General features: G+C 39.6%; 1 protein-coding gene across 10 annotated transcripts in view; it reads left to right on the forward strand.

Annotated features, from left to right (window-relative positions):
- Positions 1-20175, forward strand: part of RapGAP1 (Rap GTPase activating protein 1) — a 383574-nt gene that overhangs the window by 341493 nt on the left and 21906 nt on the right. For all 10 annotated transcript variants that reach the window (XM_073088859.1, XM_073088857.1, XM_073088860.1 and 7 more), the window contains one exon: positions 13046-13244. In XM_073088859.1, coding sequence (XP_072944960.1) covers positions 13046-13244 — 199 coding nt within the window. The remainder of the gene's footprint in view (positions 1-13045; positions 13245-20175) is intronic.

Below are 20175 nucleotides of genomic sequence, written 5' to 3' on the forward strand. Positions count from 1 at the left end.
ACAGTCTTAAAAATTGATGGATCAATTTGTTTTTATAGTTCAGTGGAAAGACAAGTCATTATGGAACATTGAAAGACGTTTTTGTTTTGTTTTCGATGATACATAAATTTCCTTGGCTTTTTGTTGAACTTGGTTTTGCTTACTAGATAGGTACAGGGAAAATATATGCTGTCCATATACTATATACATATACTAAAACCCAGACTCGGAAAAGTATTTTTACCAGTCACATAAACCTTCCTACCGGAGATCGAACCTGTTACTCCCGTAGCAGACCAATGTGGTAACCGCTGCACCATCGGTCATAGACATACCGTACAATATCATATGTTTTAACCAAACAGAAGAACAAAAACTGTTGTAAGGCATTATGTACATTGTATGTAGGTATATACTTTGAACACATTATAATGACGGTATAAAGCACAATAAACCGGACAAGCGATTAAACTTTAATTTCTTCCCATCGTACATTTCTTCCAACTTCAATCTATATTCTAATAATAAATATCCGCGTTTAACGTGGAATCCGTATTTGTAGCAGGAAGGAGCGCCGCCAACGATGATTGGTTTGTGATGGAAAGTAAATTGCTACGATGGAACCCGATGTTCGCTGCACTATTCCTAACACTCGGGTTTCTAAATAAATAGTGAGAGAATTAAATAGACTATTCGTAATACTCGGGTTTCTGAATAAATATTGGGATTTAGCAATTAAAGAATGATCATTTGAAGTAATTAAAGTTTTAATTTATTTACTAAGTGTCCAAAAGAGCTCTTTTTAGGTTTATGTTTTAATGTTTTTTAATATATTAGATATGTAGATGTAAATCGTTTGATAATGTACTAATTTAATATATTTGTCTTACATTTAATTATCAAATAATATCTATTAATATTGTTTAAATGATAACTTACTTACAATACTTACAATAGAATACTATACAATACAATACAATTGCAATACTAAGAATAAATATGTAATATAATTAGTTACCATAAAATTTAATAGTAATAATTATAGGACGAATGGTACAGTATTTTGTAAATATTTCTGCAGATACATAACTCACTAATATTTAGCTTACCATACCTATATTTAGCCGATGTCACACTCCATCGAGTGTTCAGTGTAATATTCAAACATAAGCCGTAGTGTCGCCGACGTGTCATGATGACCACTCGATGCTAAAGTCGTGCTCAGATGCACGACTTGCTAATATTGACAGTAACTGTACTCAGGATGACGACATCTCTTGTTCTATCGTACGTGCAATGTCGTGACGAATTCGGCTGATTGAGTTCACAATATTTTACAAGCTTTTATTTGAATTGCTTAGTTTTTTAGCATGTGAGGGTCGAATCTCATCAATCGGGTTAACTGATTTCAAATTCGGTTAATTTGAAATCAGTTAACCCGATTGAGTTAAAATTCCACATACACCTTTGGTTTGAATAACAATGTATTATGATTAGTTCCGTGACGTTAATTTTTTTATCACTTAATGCCAATGTTAGATCAAAAAGAATTGTGGAACATGCACTTTTAAAAAAGAATGTGTTTATGAGTTAACACTAATATATTTACTAAGCAGTGATAGCCTAGTGGTTAAGAACCGCGGCCTCTTGATCGAGGAGTCCGAGGTTAAAATCCCAGGCACTCACCTCTGATTTTATTCAAAGTTATGTGCGTGTTAGAAGTTAATGATCACTTGCTTAAACGGTGAAGAAAAACACCGTGAGGAAACCTGCATACCAGAGAATTCTTAAAAAAACAACAACAACAACAACAGTTTTCAAAGCTATGTAAAGTCTACCAATACGCACTTGGCCAGTGCGGTGGACTATGGCTAAATCCTTCTCATTCTGAGAGGAGACCCGTGCCCAGCAGTGAGACAGTAATAGATTGATGATGATGATGATGATGACTAATATATTTATATGAACTGCCCGATATAATCAAATTACGCTGTTCTGTTAAGGCGCTTACACGTTTTAACTATCTAAATGGACTGTGTAAAGTTTTTAATTCCACATACGTCATAGACACACCCTCTTAGCTCTTACAATATACGTTGGCGCTATGAATTCGCTTCATTTGCAATGCAACGTCACTAAGCGCCATATGTTCATATTGCACGGTACCTTGCACGGTACCCAGTTGCACGTCTAATATTGACACTAACTTGGCTGTCACAATACTGGCGTTACGTTTTGCCCATACAATGCGAGTTCAATTCGGCTTTCGTTTGACATTTAAAGTGTTGAAGTAGAATATAGCAATAACCTCTATCAGATCGGGTTACACATCAGGATGTACGTGTGACTGTCTTACAGCTTCAATGTAATATTATTTTCAGTATTTAGTCGCATCTGTTTTTGTAAGGATTTCTGCCACATTCACGGTCGCGGTATCACTTAATATCAGATGAGCTACATGTCCCTTTGCTATCTCTATTATATAAGAAACTGACCTGTTGTAACTATTTTTATAACGCTTGTCGTGACAAAAATATAGCACCATTTCTATTTGTCATTTAGATTTAAGGTAAAATTAAGATAAATGTTCGAGTAAACCCGTGGCTTTTCTTAGTATATCAAATTCAAAGAGTAAATAAACGCTCTAGTACATTTGCTTGATTAAACGTGCTTCGAAACAATTGTTACTTGTCATTTATCATCACAAAGTTTCACATGTTTTAAAGACGAGCTTGATTTATGAATTTTCTCTAGCTGTCTCCCTTGATGGGTTCTAACAGATTGTATTTTATCCATCGTTCATTTTGATTGCCGTTTGGTGTATCGGAACGTTACTCCAATTAAAGTTCCAATTTAGTTTCGACAACAATGGTATTATTAAAAAACATGTTAAAATACTAAGGGTTTTATCCTATCACGCAGGTTTGTGCATGCGTGATAAGACGCGTGAAGATCTGGTCTACATGCCACTCGTCCACTGTCATCTTAATGTTTTAAGTATAGATATTCCTTCTGTCGTGTTAGCCGTACGCATGGCTTAATTCATACATGCATGTGAGTGTAATTACGCGTGATAAGAAAAATATGGTTTTCAATACAGTGAAGTCTAGTATTAATTCTGAGCTAATAAATCAACGGGAATTTTTAAGATCATTTTGTAATTTCAAAAGAAATCGGTTTTAGAATTTATTACGTCTCTCTAGGCTGTACATAAACAGAAATATGAATAACGTCTTATAGGCGCCTTATTTCATACTATCTGCTGTTATCTGAATTAGATTTTAAAATGATTTACATTCAAGTATAATTTATTAAAGGAATCTTACGATAAACATGTTTTCTTTTAACTCAAAAATAGATGGAACTAAATCTAAATTTACACGAACCAAAATGTTGCCAGACTAGCGATCTGGCGTATCGGATTAAAGAGACAAATTTAGATCCATTTCTGTAATTTTGAAACCGTAAGATAGTCATTTCTTATTGGATATAAGTATATACGTGCGAAAGGGGAGCTGAGACGGAGGTTTGGTCACTCTGCGTTTGAACGCCAGACCGAGCAGCCCCGCCTGCTCGCGCTCTAAGTGTTCGCTAACCCAGATTTTTTGTCTGGCCTTTCGGCCGGTTCTCGACTACTCGATTTTTATCGGTAGCGGTCCGTGCTTTGTTTATTGCCAATTTATTGGGAATAAACAAAACTCACGTCCCGACGCGTTTGAGTTGGTGGATACCTAACGGTGCCAACGAAACCAGCTAGCGTTGACCCGGTGCGCTTCTCAGACCTCTCGGTCTGAAAGAAACCGGCAGACCCGATCCCACTGCACTTGGGCTATCCCAAGGGTGACGGTAGCAGTTACTTTCCCTTAGGGGTAATTGCATTTCCCTCCCCCTCCCCGTTAGCTCCCTGCCTCGGCAGGGAGGCATCCCTGGTTACCATGGCCTACATGGTAACGGATAGGTTTTTCGAGGCTCTGTCCTCCCTCTTGAGCAAGGAGCTCAACCGCCCCATTGACGCTGTCAAACTCCGCTCCCTTTGCGAGCCCTTAAAGTCAGTAACGGATCCCCTGTCCGTTACCGATTCACCCGCATCCCCTGATGCCACCCCGAGACACGAGATGGACTTTGACGCCATCTCGTTAAAACGCCCCGCCTCCTCCGACGAATCGTCGGAGCACACCCTCATCACCGCCCCCTCCTCCGACGACGACCAGGGTTTCACCCCTGCCAAGTCGAGGAAGACCAAGAAACGACCGGTCAAACGCGTCGCTAAGGCGACAAGTGAGACTTCTTCCGAGGCCTCTATCGAAGCCACCCCAGCCCCAGCGGCCCCCGCTCTGGCCCCCGTGCCAAAAGCCTCCACTCTGGCCCCCGTGCCAAAAGCCTCCACCGAGCCCCAGAGCTCAACCCCCGCGGCTAAGCCCGCCAAGCCAGCCACACGCTGCGAACCGGCACTTGCCAAGTGCAAACCGCCCCCACACATTTTCTTCAGAGATAAGTCGAAATGGTCCGACTTCTCTAAAACCCTAGTGGAAAAACAGATCCACTACACCAAGGCACGTAACCTTCGCGACTCTATTCGCGTTTCATGCCCCACCACCGAGGACTTCAGGAGCCTCATCAGGCTCCTAACTCACCTTCAACTCCCGTACCACACGTACGCTTTAGAAGAGGACCGCAAAATCAAAGCGGTCCTTAGAGGTCTCCCCTACGAGCTTCCCACCGACGAAATCCTAACGGATCTAGTCAACCAAGGGTTCCCCGTGGAAGGTGTACACAAGTTGTACAACCGCAACGGGGTCAAATACCCTCTAGCCCTGGCCATTCTAGCCAAGACCCCGTCCTCCAAGGACATTTTCAAGGAGAAGGAGCTCACAATCTGTGGCCTTTCTGAAATCATGGTAGAACCTCCTAACAAGCGTGGCTACCCTGCCCAGTGCCACCGCTGCCAGCTTTACGGCCATGCAGCGGCGAACTGCACTGCCCCCCCAAGGTGCGTCAAGTGCCTAGAACCCCACGCCACACGTGAGTGCAAGAGAACTCGTGAAGACGAGTCCCCTCCTGCCTGCGTGCTATGCACCACTTCAGGGCACCCGGCTAACTACCGTGGCTGCCCTAAAGCCCCCCGTCCCGCTCAAAAGAAGGTTGCTAAAAAGCAGCCCTCGAAAGCAGGCCCACCTCCGGTCAATTCGACCAATTTCCCGCGGCTAGGGGCCTCCAAAACCCCAACCGCTCCCATGAGTTGGAGGAAAGTCGCACCCGCGACCGCCCCACCAACCCCGGCCCCTAAGGCCACCCCCACTCCCCGTCCCACCCAAGACGCATCGGTAAGGGAACATATCATGTTCCTTAAGGACTGCGTTAAGGGAGTGAACCTCGACGAGATCATACTCGTCTCGCAAAAGATGCGTAACGCCAGCCAGGCGGAGCGCATCGCAATCTACTCTGAACACCTAGCGTTGTTCAAGTCCATTCAATGAGTAACGTTCATACTCAACCCCTTCATCCCGGTCGTCAAAAACCAAAAGGCGTCTCGCTTATCTCCTTCAATGCACGAGGTCTTAAGCCTTGCATTCCCGAACTCAAGGAGTTCGTCCGCAACAGGGATATCGACCTGTTGCTTGTTCAGGAAACTTTCCTCAAGCCCTCCCTTAAAGGCGTAAGTCTCCCCTCTTACGCGCTTGTACGTAATGACAGAGCCGACGACCGTCGTGGCGGAGGTACTGCCATCTACTACAAGAGATCCTTCCATTGCACCCCTCTGGAAACACCCAAGCTCACCAATATGGAAGCCACCATATGCAAATTAGGCATGACAGGACACCCGTCCCTGATCATAGCCTCAATTTACCTCCCCGCCAATAAAGCCCCTCTCCAAAGCGACTTGGAGGCCCTCCTCTCGCTCGGAGACTCTGTCGTACTATTTGGAGATTTCAACTGCAAACATACCGTTTGGAACAGTCGTCTGACTAACACCAACGGTAAGAAACTCTTAACCATTTCCCGCGCACTGGACTTTGATATCTTCTCTCCAACAGCGCCAACCCACTACCCCGATCGGGAAGACCAAGAACCCGACGTGCTGGATTTCGCCCTCCTTAAAGGCGTCGCGCTCAATACAAGAGCGATCGAAACACTGGACGATCTGGGCTCAGACCATCGTCCAGTCTCTCTACAGTTAGGTCCCTATGATCCAACTCCCCATACCTCCTCGAAAACCTTCACTAATTGGGAAGGGTACGAGAAATCTCTCACCTCGGCCATAGAGGCCCCCGATTCACCGTATACTATTCCCCCAGACTACCTTGTTAGCTCGGAGAAAATAGACAGTACGGTGAACTCATTCACCCAGCTAGTTCAGACTTCGCTTCATGACAACGCGAAGGTGGTAGAGGTCCCGAACCGCAAACTACCTCGCGAGGTCAGGAAGCTAATCCAAACTAAAAACGCAGCCCTCAGATGGGCCGCCAAGTATCCCACCCCTGTCCTTAGGAGGCGCGCTAACGCCCTCCAAAGGAAAGTCAGATCCCGGCTAGCCGAACTGAGGGACTCCAACTGGAACTCTCTCATGGAGGATATCCAACCTTCTCATAAGGCATTCTACAAAATCGCTAGACGATTTCGTACCGAAGCCTTCTCAAGCACTCCCCCTCTCACGCGTCCCGACGGCAGCATAGCCTTCGAAGACGATGAAAAGGCCGAGTGCTTCGCAGATAGCATCGCTGCGCAGTGCTCCCCCAGCACTCAACCGTGCGACCCTATCCACATTCACAAGGTGGAGGAGGAGGTCCTTAAAAAGATCTCTCTCCCTGTCACCTCTGCTCCCATTAAAATCACTACAGACGAGGTCCGGACCGTCATCCGCGGTTTGAAACCTCGTAAAGCCCCAGGTCCGGATGGTATCTCCAACCTGGCGCTCAAACACTTCCCCGAGCAGGCACTGACCCTTCTGGTCATTATCTTCAATGCCTGCCTCGATCTCAGCTTCTTTCCAACAGCCTGGAAGACAGCAACAGTTATCGGTATTCCCAAGCCTGGGAAACCGAAACATATTCCCTCCAACCACCGCCCCATTAGCCTCCTCAATGCAATGGGCAAGGTTTTCGAACGGGTGATCCTCGTTCACATAAGAGGGCACCTCTTCCCAATAGATGCTCCCCCACTCATCATTCCTCACCAATTTGGCTTTCGCCTCCAGCACTCGTGCCCCCAACAAGTCCACCGCATTGTCGAGTACATCACAAGCGGGTTTTATCCAAGACGTAACAAGACACTAGCAGTCTTCTTCGACGTCGCCAAGGCTTTTGACAAAGTCTGGCATGGAGGACTGGTATACAAGCTATACCATTCTGGTCTCCCTGATCGCCTAGTCCGCATCGTGGCTTCCTACCTTCAGGACAGAACCTTCCGCTACAGGCACGAAGGTATCCTCTCTCCCCCACGCCCCGTAACAGCCGGAGTCCCTCAAGGCTCAGTGCTCGCTCCTACATTATTCATATCGTACTCCAACGATATTCCTATCCCCAAAAATGGGGTGCAGCTCTCACTCTTCGCCGATGACACCGCCCTTTACATCCAAGGGCAAAAGGAGTCATCTGTCCTCGCCAAACTCCAACGCTCGGTCAACGAGTTAGGAGATTGGTTTAGGAAATGGCGCATCGAAGTCAATGCGGAGAAAAGCTCCGCATTGCGCTTCGACCACAAACGCAGGCGCTTAAACAACCTGCCCTCCGTCAAATTACTTGGGGCCCCCATTCCATGGAGGCCCACAGTAAAATACCTAGGAGTTACCCTTGACCCGGGCCTCACCTTTAGACCCCACGTCTCTAAGGTCACCCATACCGCCCGCTCTTACATGAGCCGCCTCAACGCCATGATTGGCAGACACAGCAAGTTGTCAGCCAGGAATAAGCGAACGCTGTATAAGGTTTGCATTCGACCGGTGTTAACATACGCCTCCCCAGTCTTCGCTCACGCGAATCCCACCATCCTAGACAAACTCCAGGTCATACAAAATCTCTTTTGTCGTCGGGCACTTAATGCCCCCTGGTATGTCAGAAACGCTGACCTCCACCGCGACCTGGAGCTCGCTCCAATACAACAAGTCCTCAGACAATTCTCTGAAGCGTTCTTTGACCGCTCAGAAAACCATTCCAACCCCTTAATCAAGGGTGCAGCGGACTATGCTGCCCCTCTTCCTACCCGTTACAATTGCCGTCGGCCAAGAAATATCTTGACCGACGCTCCTAACAAACTCTCCACCGATGTGGAGAATCTTCTGGCCGCCCACAGGGGCGTACAACTCTCCATAGAGAATCGTCTTCCCGACGATTCTAATCTTATTCATGATACGTTGACACCTTCAGTGTCATCTATCCAGCGGTAGCTCTCTAGGGAGCGCCGCTAGCGCCTCTCGCTCCGCAAACGAGAGGTCGCTATCCGATGTCGGCTGTACGGTCCCCTTGGACGAATGCCTTAAAGGAGTTTTTAGTGGGATGGTCCTCCCTTCAGGAGGACCTTTCAGTCAGCCCCACACGACGCAGGCACCGGCCGTCGCGGCCTGTAAGTGCTTGGACGCATTTTTTGCTCCTCCCTCTCCGTAGAGGGTCAGCCCTTTTTCCACCTACATCTGGGCGCCAAAAAAAAAAAAAAAAAAAAAAAAAGGAGGTTTGGTTATTATAGAATACGATTTGATATTTAGAAACTTACTTGCATTTGTTTGCTATTTAATAAGATGTTATATGTTTCGTTTAGAAATTAATTGTATTTGTTAAAAATAATTTGGTACATTATTTCATCTTATTGAAATCACTTGAAATATTTCAGTTCATTATAGTTTGATGGTTCTTCAGAAAAATGATATTGATATTGAATGCATAGTGTCTACGCTTACCGGTATATAACGGCATAAAAATAATATGAAAATATATTAACTATATTATACTTTTATTTATAGAAGTGGTATTTTATTAAATTGTAACGAGTTGTGTCCTATTTTAATAAGGGTCAATTTATGCAATTTCGAATAAAATTCCACTGAGATTAAAATATAACTCCATTTCAATGCTTAATTTAATTTATATTAATACCTAAAGCTTTTCAATTTATTATTCGAGTGTACTAACTAAATTACGAGTAACTATACGATCAGAAATTTGTCTTCTCGTTTTAATGATTCGACTAGAATTATGCGCGCAATTTGTTCCGTATCGCTGCAATTAATTATTGTCACCGCTCATGTGTCCATAGAATCAAGCGTAGGTATATACTTGTTAGACTACATGGTTTTCTACTTTACACTTATAAGCGAGTGTAACGCTTATTTTCTACTTCACTTTATACAAAAAAGACAGAGAATGAATAGAGAAATGTAAAATCCTGGCGACGAAGCCCTATACATACACACTGTCATTCAATACGCAAAATCCATACAATTACAAACGTGTACTGTATTAATTTGGCTAATTTGCTTTTGCGTCTCCCATTCCACATTTCTATGAAGGAAACGAAAATAAAATTAATTTGGACGTTACTAATTAACGAAATTATGTTATGACCGATTTCACAATATCCGTGTTTAAAGGAATTTGTGCCGCGGCAGATTTTGGAAGTTATTTTTGAGAAGTGCTTCCGTGCCTTTATAGAATTCTTCGGAAATGGTAGTCGCCCGCGACTAAACAATGTTATGTGATGTAATTGGGTCTTGATTTATTATTTACTTATTAATATATAATATTGTTATGTGTTTACTTTAAAGTTAATACAAATCTCCGACTCCCAGAGAGACCAGCCAACTATGAGAGACTGTGCCTAAAGCTGTAATTTAAGCCTATGGGTTATTAACGTAGCCGGTAAAATAAGCTTCAAAATCAGTCTTTATGAATTTGAGTGTGGCGGAACAGTACCAAAACGTACGTTAGCTCTATTTCAACTATTTTGCAAAATGTAGTAGATACGTATTCAAATATGTACCTACAAAAATATGTACAGTTCTTCCGACAAGTTCTAAATAGGTACTCAAGATTAGAAAAACACCTTTATTAGAAAAGTCATGGAAGGTTATATTCCTTCCAAGATATATTCAATTCTTATAATGAAATCCAATACTTACATTTTAAAAAATAGCGCTAATCTTACCGAATTGAAAATACACTAGATATTCGATTTCAAATTCGCTACGACGTAAACACAGTGTTTTGGACTTTAGATTAGTCTGATCAAAGGTTGGTCTTCCACGCCACTAGTTTCACGCTGTCATCGGTCCGCCTAATGCTTCCGTTGGGTGTTCCTAAACTTTTGATGGTGTTTACAGACCGCAGATTTATGGGCCGATCGATAAATCGCTATCAATTCTGTTTGTACGGGTATTTATAGGCGTGAATTTTTGATGTAAGGATTAAATAACTTAGCAACTGTCTTACAATATGTATGACCAACAGGTATGGTACCTACTAGAGTAGAGTATATTACCCTGATGATGCTCACTTTGAGAGTGCAACTTGGTGGGTAAAATACACATACCTGGAATCACTAAAACCATCATACCTATTACAATTTCATAACAGCAGTTTTCAAGCGCTGCTGTATTCCGGTGTGACTACAATTTCATAAAGGTACATTAAAAATGCCAAGTTTCATCACAGAACTGACATCGAAGTTAAAGGATATCGCTACGCTTGAGGACGAAGTTTCTAACTTACTCGGCTCATACTATTAATAAGTTTGTCTTATCATAGACTTGTCTTTAGCTACTCCTTCTTCAAACTTGTATATATGACAATGTATTAAGACTTGTATAAAGCATTTACCTTCACGCAGTTAGTTATACTTTTACAATTGTAATAAATCGATCCAGAAAATTGGTTACCGACACCTGTCGTTACGTTTCAACCGAACCGTATCTTTGGAACTTTCCGGCACAAATAAATGAGTAGGCAGATTGCGTTCACAAATTCAATTCGCTCGCGGCCTCAATAAATTCGGTAATATGAGTACAATTAGTCCATCTACCAAAATGTCTTCATTGAAATGGTTACCGCGAATCCATTGCGGAATGATACAGTTACCACAATAATGGGATCCCACGGCGTTGGGTCAACGAACCGCACGCTTCGCTACTTAAGTCGCCTACTGTACCGGAGATTTACTGCTTCCTTCTATTCGAACAATATATTGCGTGGAACTTCTCAAATCAGAACTATGGCGTCCCATTTTTAGGATCAACAAACTGGTCGATTAAAACGCCTTTGATCTCTCACTCTGAGTTAATGTAGTCGTTTAATTACTGGCTATACATCGTCGATTTTAAACGATCGATTAGTACGAATATGCGTTTACTAAAGATGCAGCAGAGATGTACTCGTAATTATTTATGCCGGTAATTCGTTTTAGGGGTTCAGGTCCGACCTCTAGTTAAATTGTTGATTTTGTTTGACTTACTTTTATTAGTGTATCCTTGTAACTATTTCTATTTGTTTGTCGTCGTCATTCCTCTTCTTCGTCAAACATTATCCACCTACTGGTAGTTGGGTCTCCTGATAGTATTCTTTGTGTTAGTTTTATACAAAAACCAAATAAATAATATATCCTTTGACTACATTGCACTCACTGGAACCTATTACTTATTTTAAAACCATTTTTCTTTCATAATACTTACGAAAGAAAAATATAAGAAGAAGACATATAACATTTTACCTGCAATAATGCCTTATTAAAAAGTCCACCCAGAGTATAATATATTTTCTTTTAGACTTTTAAAACTAGTATCCATTACGACAGCATGTATATTAACTGCATGGAGTTGGCTTTATTCCAGCGGAGATAAGCGCAGTGTTCACGACAAATAGTCCTGTACCTTTATAGGTTAATAGCTAGTTACGGAATATGACATGATAAAAGCTCTTGCTTGCTTTATCGCTGTGACTTACAGTGTTGGTTACTTACAGACTGGGTCTCAGATGTTGCATCAGCTTGTAATTAAGTTGGAGACGCTGTTGAGCTGTGTCGAACTTTGCAACGTTTGCTAAAGTGGGTTTTGGGTTAGGGCTTACGAAATTTGTTCCATCTACTAAGTAGCGTAGGTCTTGGCAATTTCTGCTTTATCTAGTATCTCGTTGTGCCTTTGTATGCGGTTTGAGTGTCCATTTGTGAATTTACACGAGGCGTTTGTCTTGGATCTATAACTACCAATGTGTCTGTGATCGGCTTGTCAAGAGGTACTCCTGTTCTGTGTTGATTTTATCATCATTAAACCATTGTTGCCCATTTGCTGAGCACAGTCTTTTCTTAACGTGATAACCTTAGCATAATGCGGAGTACAAGTTTATTTATCTAATGAAAATTATTTTATATACTCGTATAAAGTTTTCGACTTTATACTATAAGTTCTATTGGGACAGAATATACACTTAGAAAAACCCAAACTACCGAATACTTAATAATAATATAATATAATAATAATAAATTTTTATTTCATAAAGCATTACAAAGGTATATTTGGATGTTGTCGAGGTAATCTTTATATAATAGTAATTTATTTTACAAAATTAAGTATCGTCAGCTGCCTAAACTGGGTTAAAAAAAACCTGTAATATAGGCAACTGAACTCTCCCTAAAGTGTGTCCGAGTTACTATATAATCTGATTTATTGGAATTTATATAAACTTATACATAGCAATATTACTTCTGATTTTTAACATAATTAGATTATTTAATTTATAAAATAGTTTAAATTATTAATTAATTAAGTTATAAATTTAAATATGTATCTACTATAGTTTAGCCAACTGCAACTTTGTGTGTGTGTGTGTGTGTGTGTGTGTGTGTGTGTGTGTGTGTGTGTGTGTGTAGAGTGTGTGTGTGTGAGTGTGTGTGTATTGTGTGTGTGTGTGTATGTTAGTGAGAGAGTGTGCATTTAATGTATTTGAGGGGATTTAAAGAGGTCAATTGACCACTGAAAGAAGTCTTTCAGTTTCATCATAGTTATAATTTATACTTCTATCATATTCAAAAATAATGTGGATTTTTTTTTATCTATTGTCAATCTATATCTATTTTTGTTTATTTCCAGAGCACGCGAATCGAGTCTCGTCGATCGGTATCAGTGGGAGCGACAGCGGCGTCTGTCGAGCGGCACTCGTACGCTGAGGGCAGGGTGCCAGCGCCCCATGGGCTCCCACCGTCGCCCGGCGCGGCGGCCGCGCAGCGACGCGTCGCGGCCGCTTGCCAGGCCAGCAGGCGACTGCTGGAGGAGACCCTAGCTAAACCTGGTAAGGAGTTATTTATAATACTGAAGAAGCAAACACGCAGTCTCAGACGGTACCTACCTTTATAATGCCACCTGGTCTCTATAATCAAGTTTATATGAGATGCCTACCCGAGGTCGATCACAGATCTGCTGCCACTCTAGACGTCTAAGTAGGTCGCGTCATATGTAATTTAACGGGGTTGCACAGCTTTCCGCTCAAACGCAAGAGCTTTTCCATGCTGTAAAAAGGTGTGGCGGTGGTACCCTTCGTGTCTAATCATATTGTTTATACCGCCTTTTAAACAGTTACACAAGAATAACATTGTAAATGTAAAGAATTTTAGATATACTCCAAAATCAGATTGCAATCATAGGTTTCAAATTAAAATGTTTTGTTTTTATCTTGACGTACCTAAACTCGACATCAGAAGAAAGTTACATGATAAACGGAAAAGTTAATTAATAAACCTTCAGCTAGAAACAGGTTTACGAAGCTAACTGTACTATAATTTTCTTCATCGCATATAATTTTTAATCTCTATAATATCTTGTTATTATCGTTTAAACAAGATGTTGTAGCAACATGAAACATTAAAGAACTTTCGTTTTAATGAAAGTTTTTAATGAGTCTTATTCTACAATAGAATTTTTTTGTTATACAAAGAAAATACATATTACGTAGAGGCTTTATGATGCTATAATATCAGTTTACCCCTTAGAGCAAAAGACTAGTATTTATTTAATACAAGATTTTCTCCAACGCTTTCCTTAGCGTTTATGTAGGATAACTGATGTCTCCAGCAATAAATGCTTCAGTTATTGTGCGCTATTAAATATGCTTCTAAGGGTGTACAAGACACAGTTTAAAATCATTGTAGTCTTCAATGAATCCTATTCTGTTCAGAACTCAAATATCTATTTTTGCTTAGTTATACATATAATAGTTTGTAATGGTTATGGTTATCAAAGTTAAAGGTAAATATGAAATAATAAGGTAAAGATTGAATATTGAAGTAGTGCTTAGAAGCGGTTGTAATTTAAATAATAAAACAAGAGATATTTCAAAATACTATACTAACCTATACGTTTTAGTATTCATTCTTAACTACAAAGATGTTCTGTTCTATTCCTGCAGCATGTAAAATAATAAAAATACTTTGTCATTATTACCATGAACATGTTTCAAATAAAATAAGATGATATACTCGTAATTTGTTACATATTTACGCTAAAAACGAACAAAGGATTTCTCAGAATACAATAAAGATAATTATAATTCTCTAATTAAATTACTTAGAGAGGCCAAGATCCTCCGTTGCGGGTGTAGCAACCTGTATATTATTAAAATAGCTTCACCCACGGATTCACTCGGTATAATAAAATAATATTTTCATACAAACAACTATTACATGTTTATTCTAAAATTATCCGATATAAAAATATTCAATATAGGTTGTAAAACGCATCTGACTGTAGATATATATTGTATATCAACGGTAGTATTGACTTAGAGCGCTTCCACGCGTGCTAATACCACGCACGTCTCGCACGCATGTATGCCACTTTATTTTCATGAAATATTTTGTTACTTCTATAAGTGGCAATGTAGATGGCGTTACACATTTTAAATACAAATATTTATAGGTACGATTTTATTATGTGCTATAGATAGATAGAATGAATTTAACCAGTCACTTGCATCGTTTTTCAACGCTTTGACGAGCATTTAAAAGGTCCGCCCGCTGAACCATAACACAATTACAAGCCCGACTCAAATTTCCGTCGAAAATTACCCCTTGTTACAGAAATATTCCCAATTTTTGGCATTTTGAAAACACTGTCTCGAGTGTGAGGTTGGTGTTTCATATCATGCTGGCATGCTGAGCGTGATGAAGCTATATTGTTAGAATAACCATATAAGATTAATATTAATCTAATATGGTTATTCTAACAATATTGCATAACTTTTTATTGATGCAACAAAAAAAAATCATCGTTAGTTTTTGGGTAAATTTTTACAAAATAAAAAAAATATCTAAAATTCTACCTATAGAAACAGGTAACTTTTCCACTGAATAGGCCTGTTTTATTTATAAACCTTATGCATGTGTCCCTTATCATTAAATGATAATAAATTTGTAAATATCACTATCTTCGTCTGAAACTTTACAAGTGGCCTTGTTAATAAAACAACTACATAAATAGCCAAGTAACTCAATAAGTAACTAAGTACCTGGGTAATTAAAAACAAAATTATTTCACTTGATGAGGCGTACCAAGTTTTAACAATATGTAAGTTATAGTGACGTAAAATAACGATTTCTGAGACAAAATGTTGTAAATACTAGTAGCTTGTCGCTTTAGCGTTCGGAGTGTGACAAGGTAGTAAACACCATCAGGACTTCAAAGTAACGAATGCTCGAAACGTGAAAACTTTTAATTAGTTTACGCAACGTCAGTGACTAAATAAACTAAATCTGTTTTAGGAGTAGAGGTTGAAATTCGGCATTTTTCTTGTGGTTTACGAAAACAAGAATCCGAATATATTATCTCGACTAAAAACACCTTGATCACTTGCTATACAAATAAATCTGGATTTGATTCCTAGCGAAATATTTAAATAAGTTTTATTACTGCCTGACTTATATGTGAGACAGCCATCTTAGTCTTTAGCGGCAGCGCATCTGCAGTCAAGACAGAACCGATTCCGATTTTAAACAAGTAGATAACATTTCTACAGTAACATAAAAAACAATAACAATATCGTTATTTAAATTAAACAAGATAAAAATAATCCTAATAACTGCATTGCAAGAAATGTAGATAAATTCTATCAACATTGACACTTTACAGCGTGAGATGCATAAAATTTGCATTTCTAATATAAACCAGTGCTTATATCAAAATCATACGATCTAATGCGTAATAACTTTCATTATTGTTGCAAACGATTTGCAAGCGAAAGTAGAGGAAATGTTGAGAACAGCGTGAAAGTGTTGTGGATTAGAGAGGTGCTCAGCTATGCGCAGTGATCTGCTGAAATTCATCTATCTATACTGTTAAAAGAGTTTGCTTGTTTCTTTGACTGTCGTGCAAATAATTATCTTAATCGCTACATACGTAAAAATAAGTATAGCAATATAAAAACGCAGGTGTCTATAAAAAAATAAAAGGTGGTAGAACTCTTTGTGTTTTGTCTCAAGACCCACTGCCACATCTTCTGTCTAATAACAGATGTATTAACCGATGCTAAGGGAAGACAAGCAAGTAAGGGATAAATACCGAGACGTTTCAACTTAGTATTGCTATTTGTATAAAGAAGTAGTAACAAGCATAAACATAACCTTAAATAAAATAGCTTTCACGTAGGACTTCATGAAACAACATATGCGTTATTGAAAAGACTTCAAAAACGCCAAATCCAAAATGGCGGCATTTCTACTTGTATCTCGCTCGTTTCCTATAATGTGTAAACGAGATAGGTATACAAATTCCTAGTCAGTAAAAACTTTAATCTCATTAAATTATCACGCAACAGTATCTTTTTAAAAATATCACAGATTAAAATACTTTGTCGTATTTCCCACGATAATACAGATAATATAATGACTTGTGACATCTCTTTACCATTTTGTTACGTACAAAGGTTTTCCACAAACAAAATGGGAACAAAATATCTCATTTACTACAAAAGTGAATACGTTTTAATCGTAATTCAAGTATGATTTTAATAGCATTGAAGTCAAGTTTATTTATGGAACGAAATGTAATACTCTTGTACCTGGCAAAAAGTTCTACGCCGCAAATTAGTTGATTAAGGCGTTAATTAAATTAGGTGGCGGGTACGGGCTCATATCTTGGGAAATCACTGTCGGCGGAGTTGGGACGACTTCCTTGGAGTAAGGGTGGTGTCATATACAATGACGAAATATTTTGACGTAATTCTGTAGTTTATTTAACTACGATTCATATTATAAAAATCTAATGAAGATGTTCTTAACTATAGTGATAATGAAGTGGTGAATGGTAGGTATAATAGGAGATTGAAGCCGCAAATTGGTTTAGTTAACAGTTTAGTGATATCCATGTGATATCGACCCCCTATAAAAAGACTTAGAACTCAGACAAAAACACATCTGGAGGTCATGAACTTGTAAAATACAATTAAGCTTGGTATGCCTCCATTCAAAACCGAAAAACATGGCCTATGGTATTCGAGACAAAACATTTTGGAACCTACGTTTTAGATAATATTTTCCTCAGTTGCGAAGGCAAGAAATGCCCAGTAGTGGGATATAAAAGGGGTGGACCCAGCTGAATTGAGATTCAGTGTAAGCACGTCCTTATAAACGTGAATGTTGTTAATGTACTGTGAAACATATTTGATAAGGGAACATGTTTATGCATGAAAGGGGTATTATAAAATAGTTTTCATTTGTCATTAAAACCAAATACCTTACTATAAACTTAAAACCAGTAACTTCACCAAACGTATTAAAAGTCGTTCAAACAAGAACCAAACATACGCGTTTCATACTCACAACATTTTATTGAAATCACGTTATTTCTATAAATTTAGAAAATTACCTCTTCACTCACAGCTCCATCTATTGAGATGGAGCTATTATTAAATAATGTAATGAAAATCTTTATTACTCCGAATCGCAAATAAACTTACAAGATTTATGTTCACTTGCTGTATTGGGTTTATGTATAGTTTTAAGCTTTTTAACAATCATCATCAACCCATTACTTTCCCACTGCTGGGCACAGGTCTCCACTCAGGGATGAGGCCATAGTCCACCGCACTGGCCAAGTGCGTATTGGTAGGCTTCACATACCTTTGAGCTTTTTTTTATGCATCTATGAGGTATACAGGTTTCCTCACGATGTTTTCCTTCACCGTTTAAGCATTTGAAAATTAATTTCTAATACGCACATAATTTTTGAAAATCAGAGGTGCGTGCCTGGGATTTGAACCTCGGACCCCTCGATCGAAAGGCCGAGTATCAAACTACATCACCACTAGGCTATCACTGCTTTTTAACCACACAAAGTTGTAATGTCTTATTTTCAGTACGTGGGTACGTTAGTAGGTGCGTCTATATTTTCTGTGCTGTCATTCGAGTCCTATATCATTATGTTTGTTTACATTTGTTAATGTAGATAAAGCATGTCGAGCAATAATCGATACATTGGGTTTAGCTTTTACTGTTTGTGTAGTAGTGTACTGATAATATCGGAACCAGTTTCATATCGACAGGTCATCAAATATATGCCATTATAGGCTGATGTAACCAAATTTACATAGGAGTCTAAAATTTACCATAATTACGTTACTACTCCTAGACTATGATTTGATATTTTTATAACATAGTAGTAGCAGACGAGCATGCATCCACCTGATGGTAAGTGGCTACTGCCGTCCATGGACATCTTTAATCAACCCCTGATAAGATTAGATTCCTACGTGAGTTGGCCACAGATGCGCCGCTGCCCCTGAGGACTAAGCTGGAATGCATTGGAAAAGTATATCTCCCTTACCAAATCTCTTCTTACTGAGTATAGGTTTTTTATATTCTTATATCTTTATGAAGTGTAGATCTAACTAAAGCTACTCTGTGGCTTCAAGGCGTAAGTAATTAGTACAACCGGCGAACCACAAAGAGTTATAGCACCTATTAAACGCTTTTAGGTCTCGGTAGCATCTGTGGCTTAAGTAATATTACGTATCTAATTACTGTTCTATAAATACTAAGAATACTTAGATATAAACAAATAAATAAATAAAAATATTTAAGTAAGTTTGAAGGTGGTAGAACCCTTTTGGTTCGACTCCGGCGGCACCACCGCCACACCTATTTCTACCTAATTAAATAGCAGTGTTAGGCGCTGCTGTGTTCCGTATTGAAGGGTGTGGTACGGGAGACAGACTTTTCTGAGGCGTCCCAGCTTAGTCCTCAGGGGTAGCGGCGCATCTGTGGCCGACCTCAGTTAGGAATATCTAATCCTATCTGGAGTTGATTACAGATGTCCATGGGCGGCAGTAGTCACTTACCATCAGGTGAGCTGCATGCTCGTCTGCTACTCCTATATTATAAAAAAAAAAGTAATTGACGCGCCCTTCAAACTAGAACACAGCACTCATAAATCGGTGCTATAGGTAAGGCAACGAAAAAAACAAAAATATGCTTTGAAACCTATGCAATACTAGTTACGGGCGGGCGCGTGGACACCGGATATGAATCTATAGCCCACCGGCGCCCTTAGGAATCGTTTGTCCCTGTTCACTTTTATTTCGATACTGGAATATACGAGACATGTGGTGTGTATCGCAACGTATGGTGATTGGTTCTGATATAGTATCAGATGTTGAGTATTTTAAACATATGTTTCTTTGCATCAAAAGCATATATGGCAGGAAAATCCGGGAACTTTACATATACCTATGATGTAGGTTCATCATTTTTTTTTTTGTATATTTAGAATACTTCGTAATATAAAGATATTGAAGGTGGTAACGCACTTCCTACATTCTATTTCTATTTACATTTATTTCTTATTGTAATGATGCTGAAAGCTACTCTACTACTTAGGGGAGTGTGTTTAAGTCCCTATTCTAACATAAAACTTTTCAAATGTGACCTGGAACTAGTGTTAGTAGAATAAAATGGTTATGGCGTTAATACATTTTATTTAACAATTTCTCGTGAAAATTTTAAAATGTCAGTGTTTTAAAAGCTACCTTTTGTAGACTTCCCAATTTCGCGCTAATCCAAATGTATGCTATGCATATAATGTATGCCTACTGTGTGCATGCTTTATGAAGGGAGATCGCGGACAATAGCCATCCCACAGGACTCCATATTGAAAGCCTCGTAAAAATATCCTCACAAAAGCGGGTCTAGACTAGAATAGCCTGTTTGAAATTAGATGCGGTTTTAACGGAACAA

This window comes from Epargyreus clarus, unplaced genomic scaffold (genome assembly GCF_041222505.1).
Source record: "Epargyreus clarus isolate Ecla_fem2 unplaced genomic scaffold, WU_Ecla_fem_2.2 ptg000027l, whole genome shotgun sequence".
NCBI lineage: Eukaryota > Metazoa > Arthropoda > Insecta > Lepidoptera > Hesperiidae > Epargyreus > Epargyreus clarus.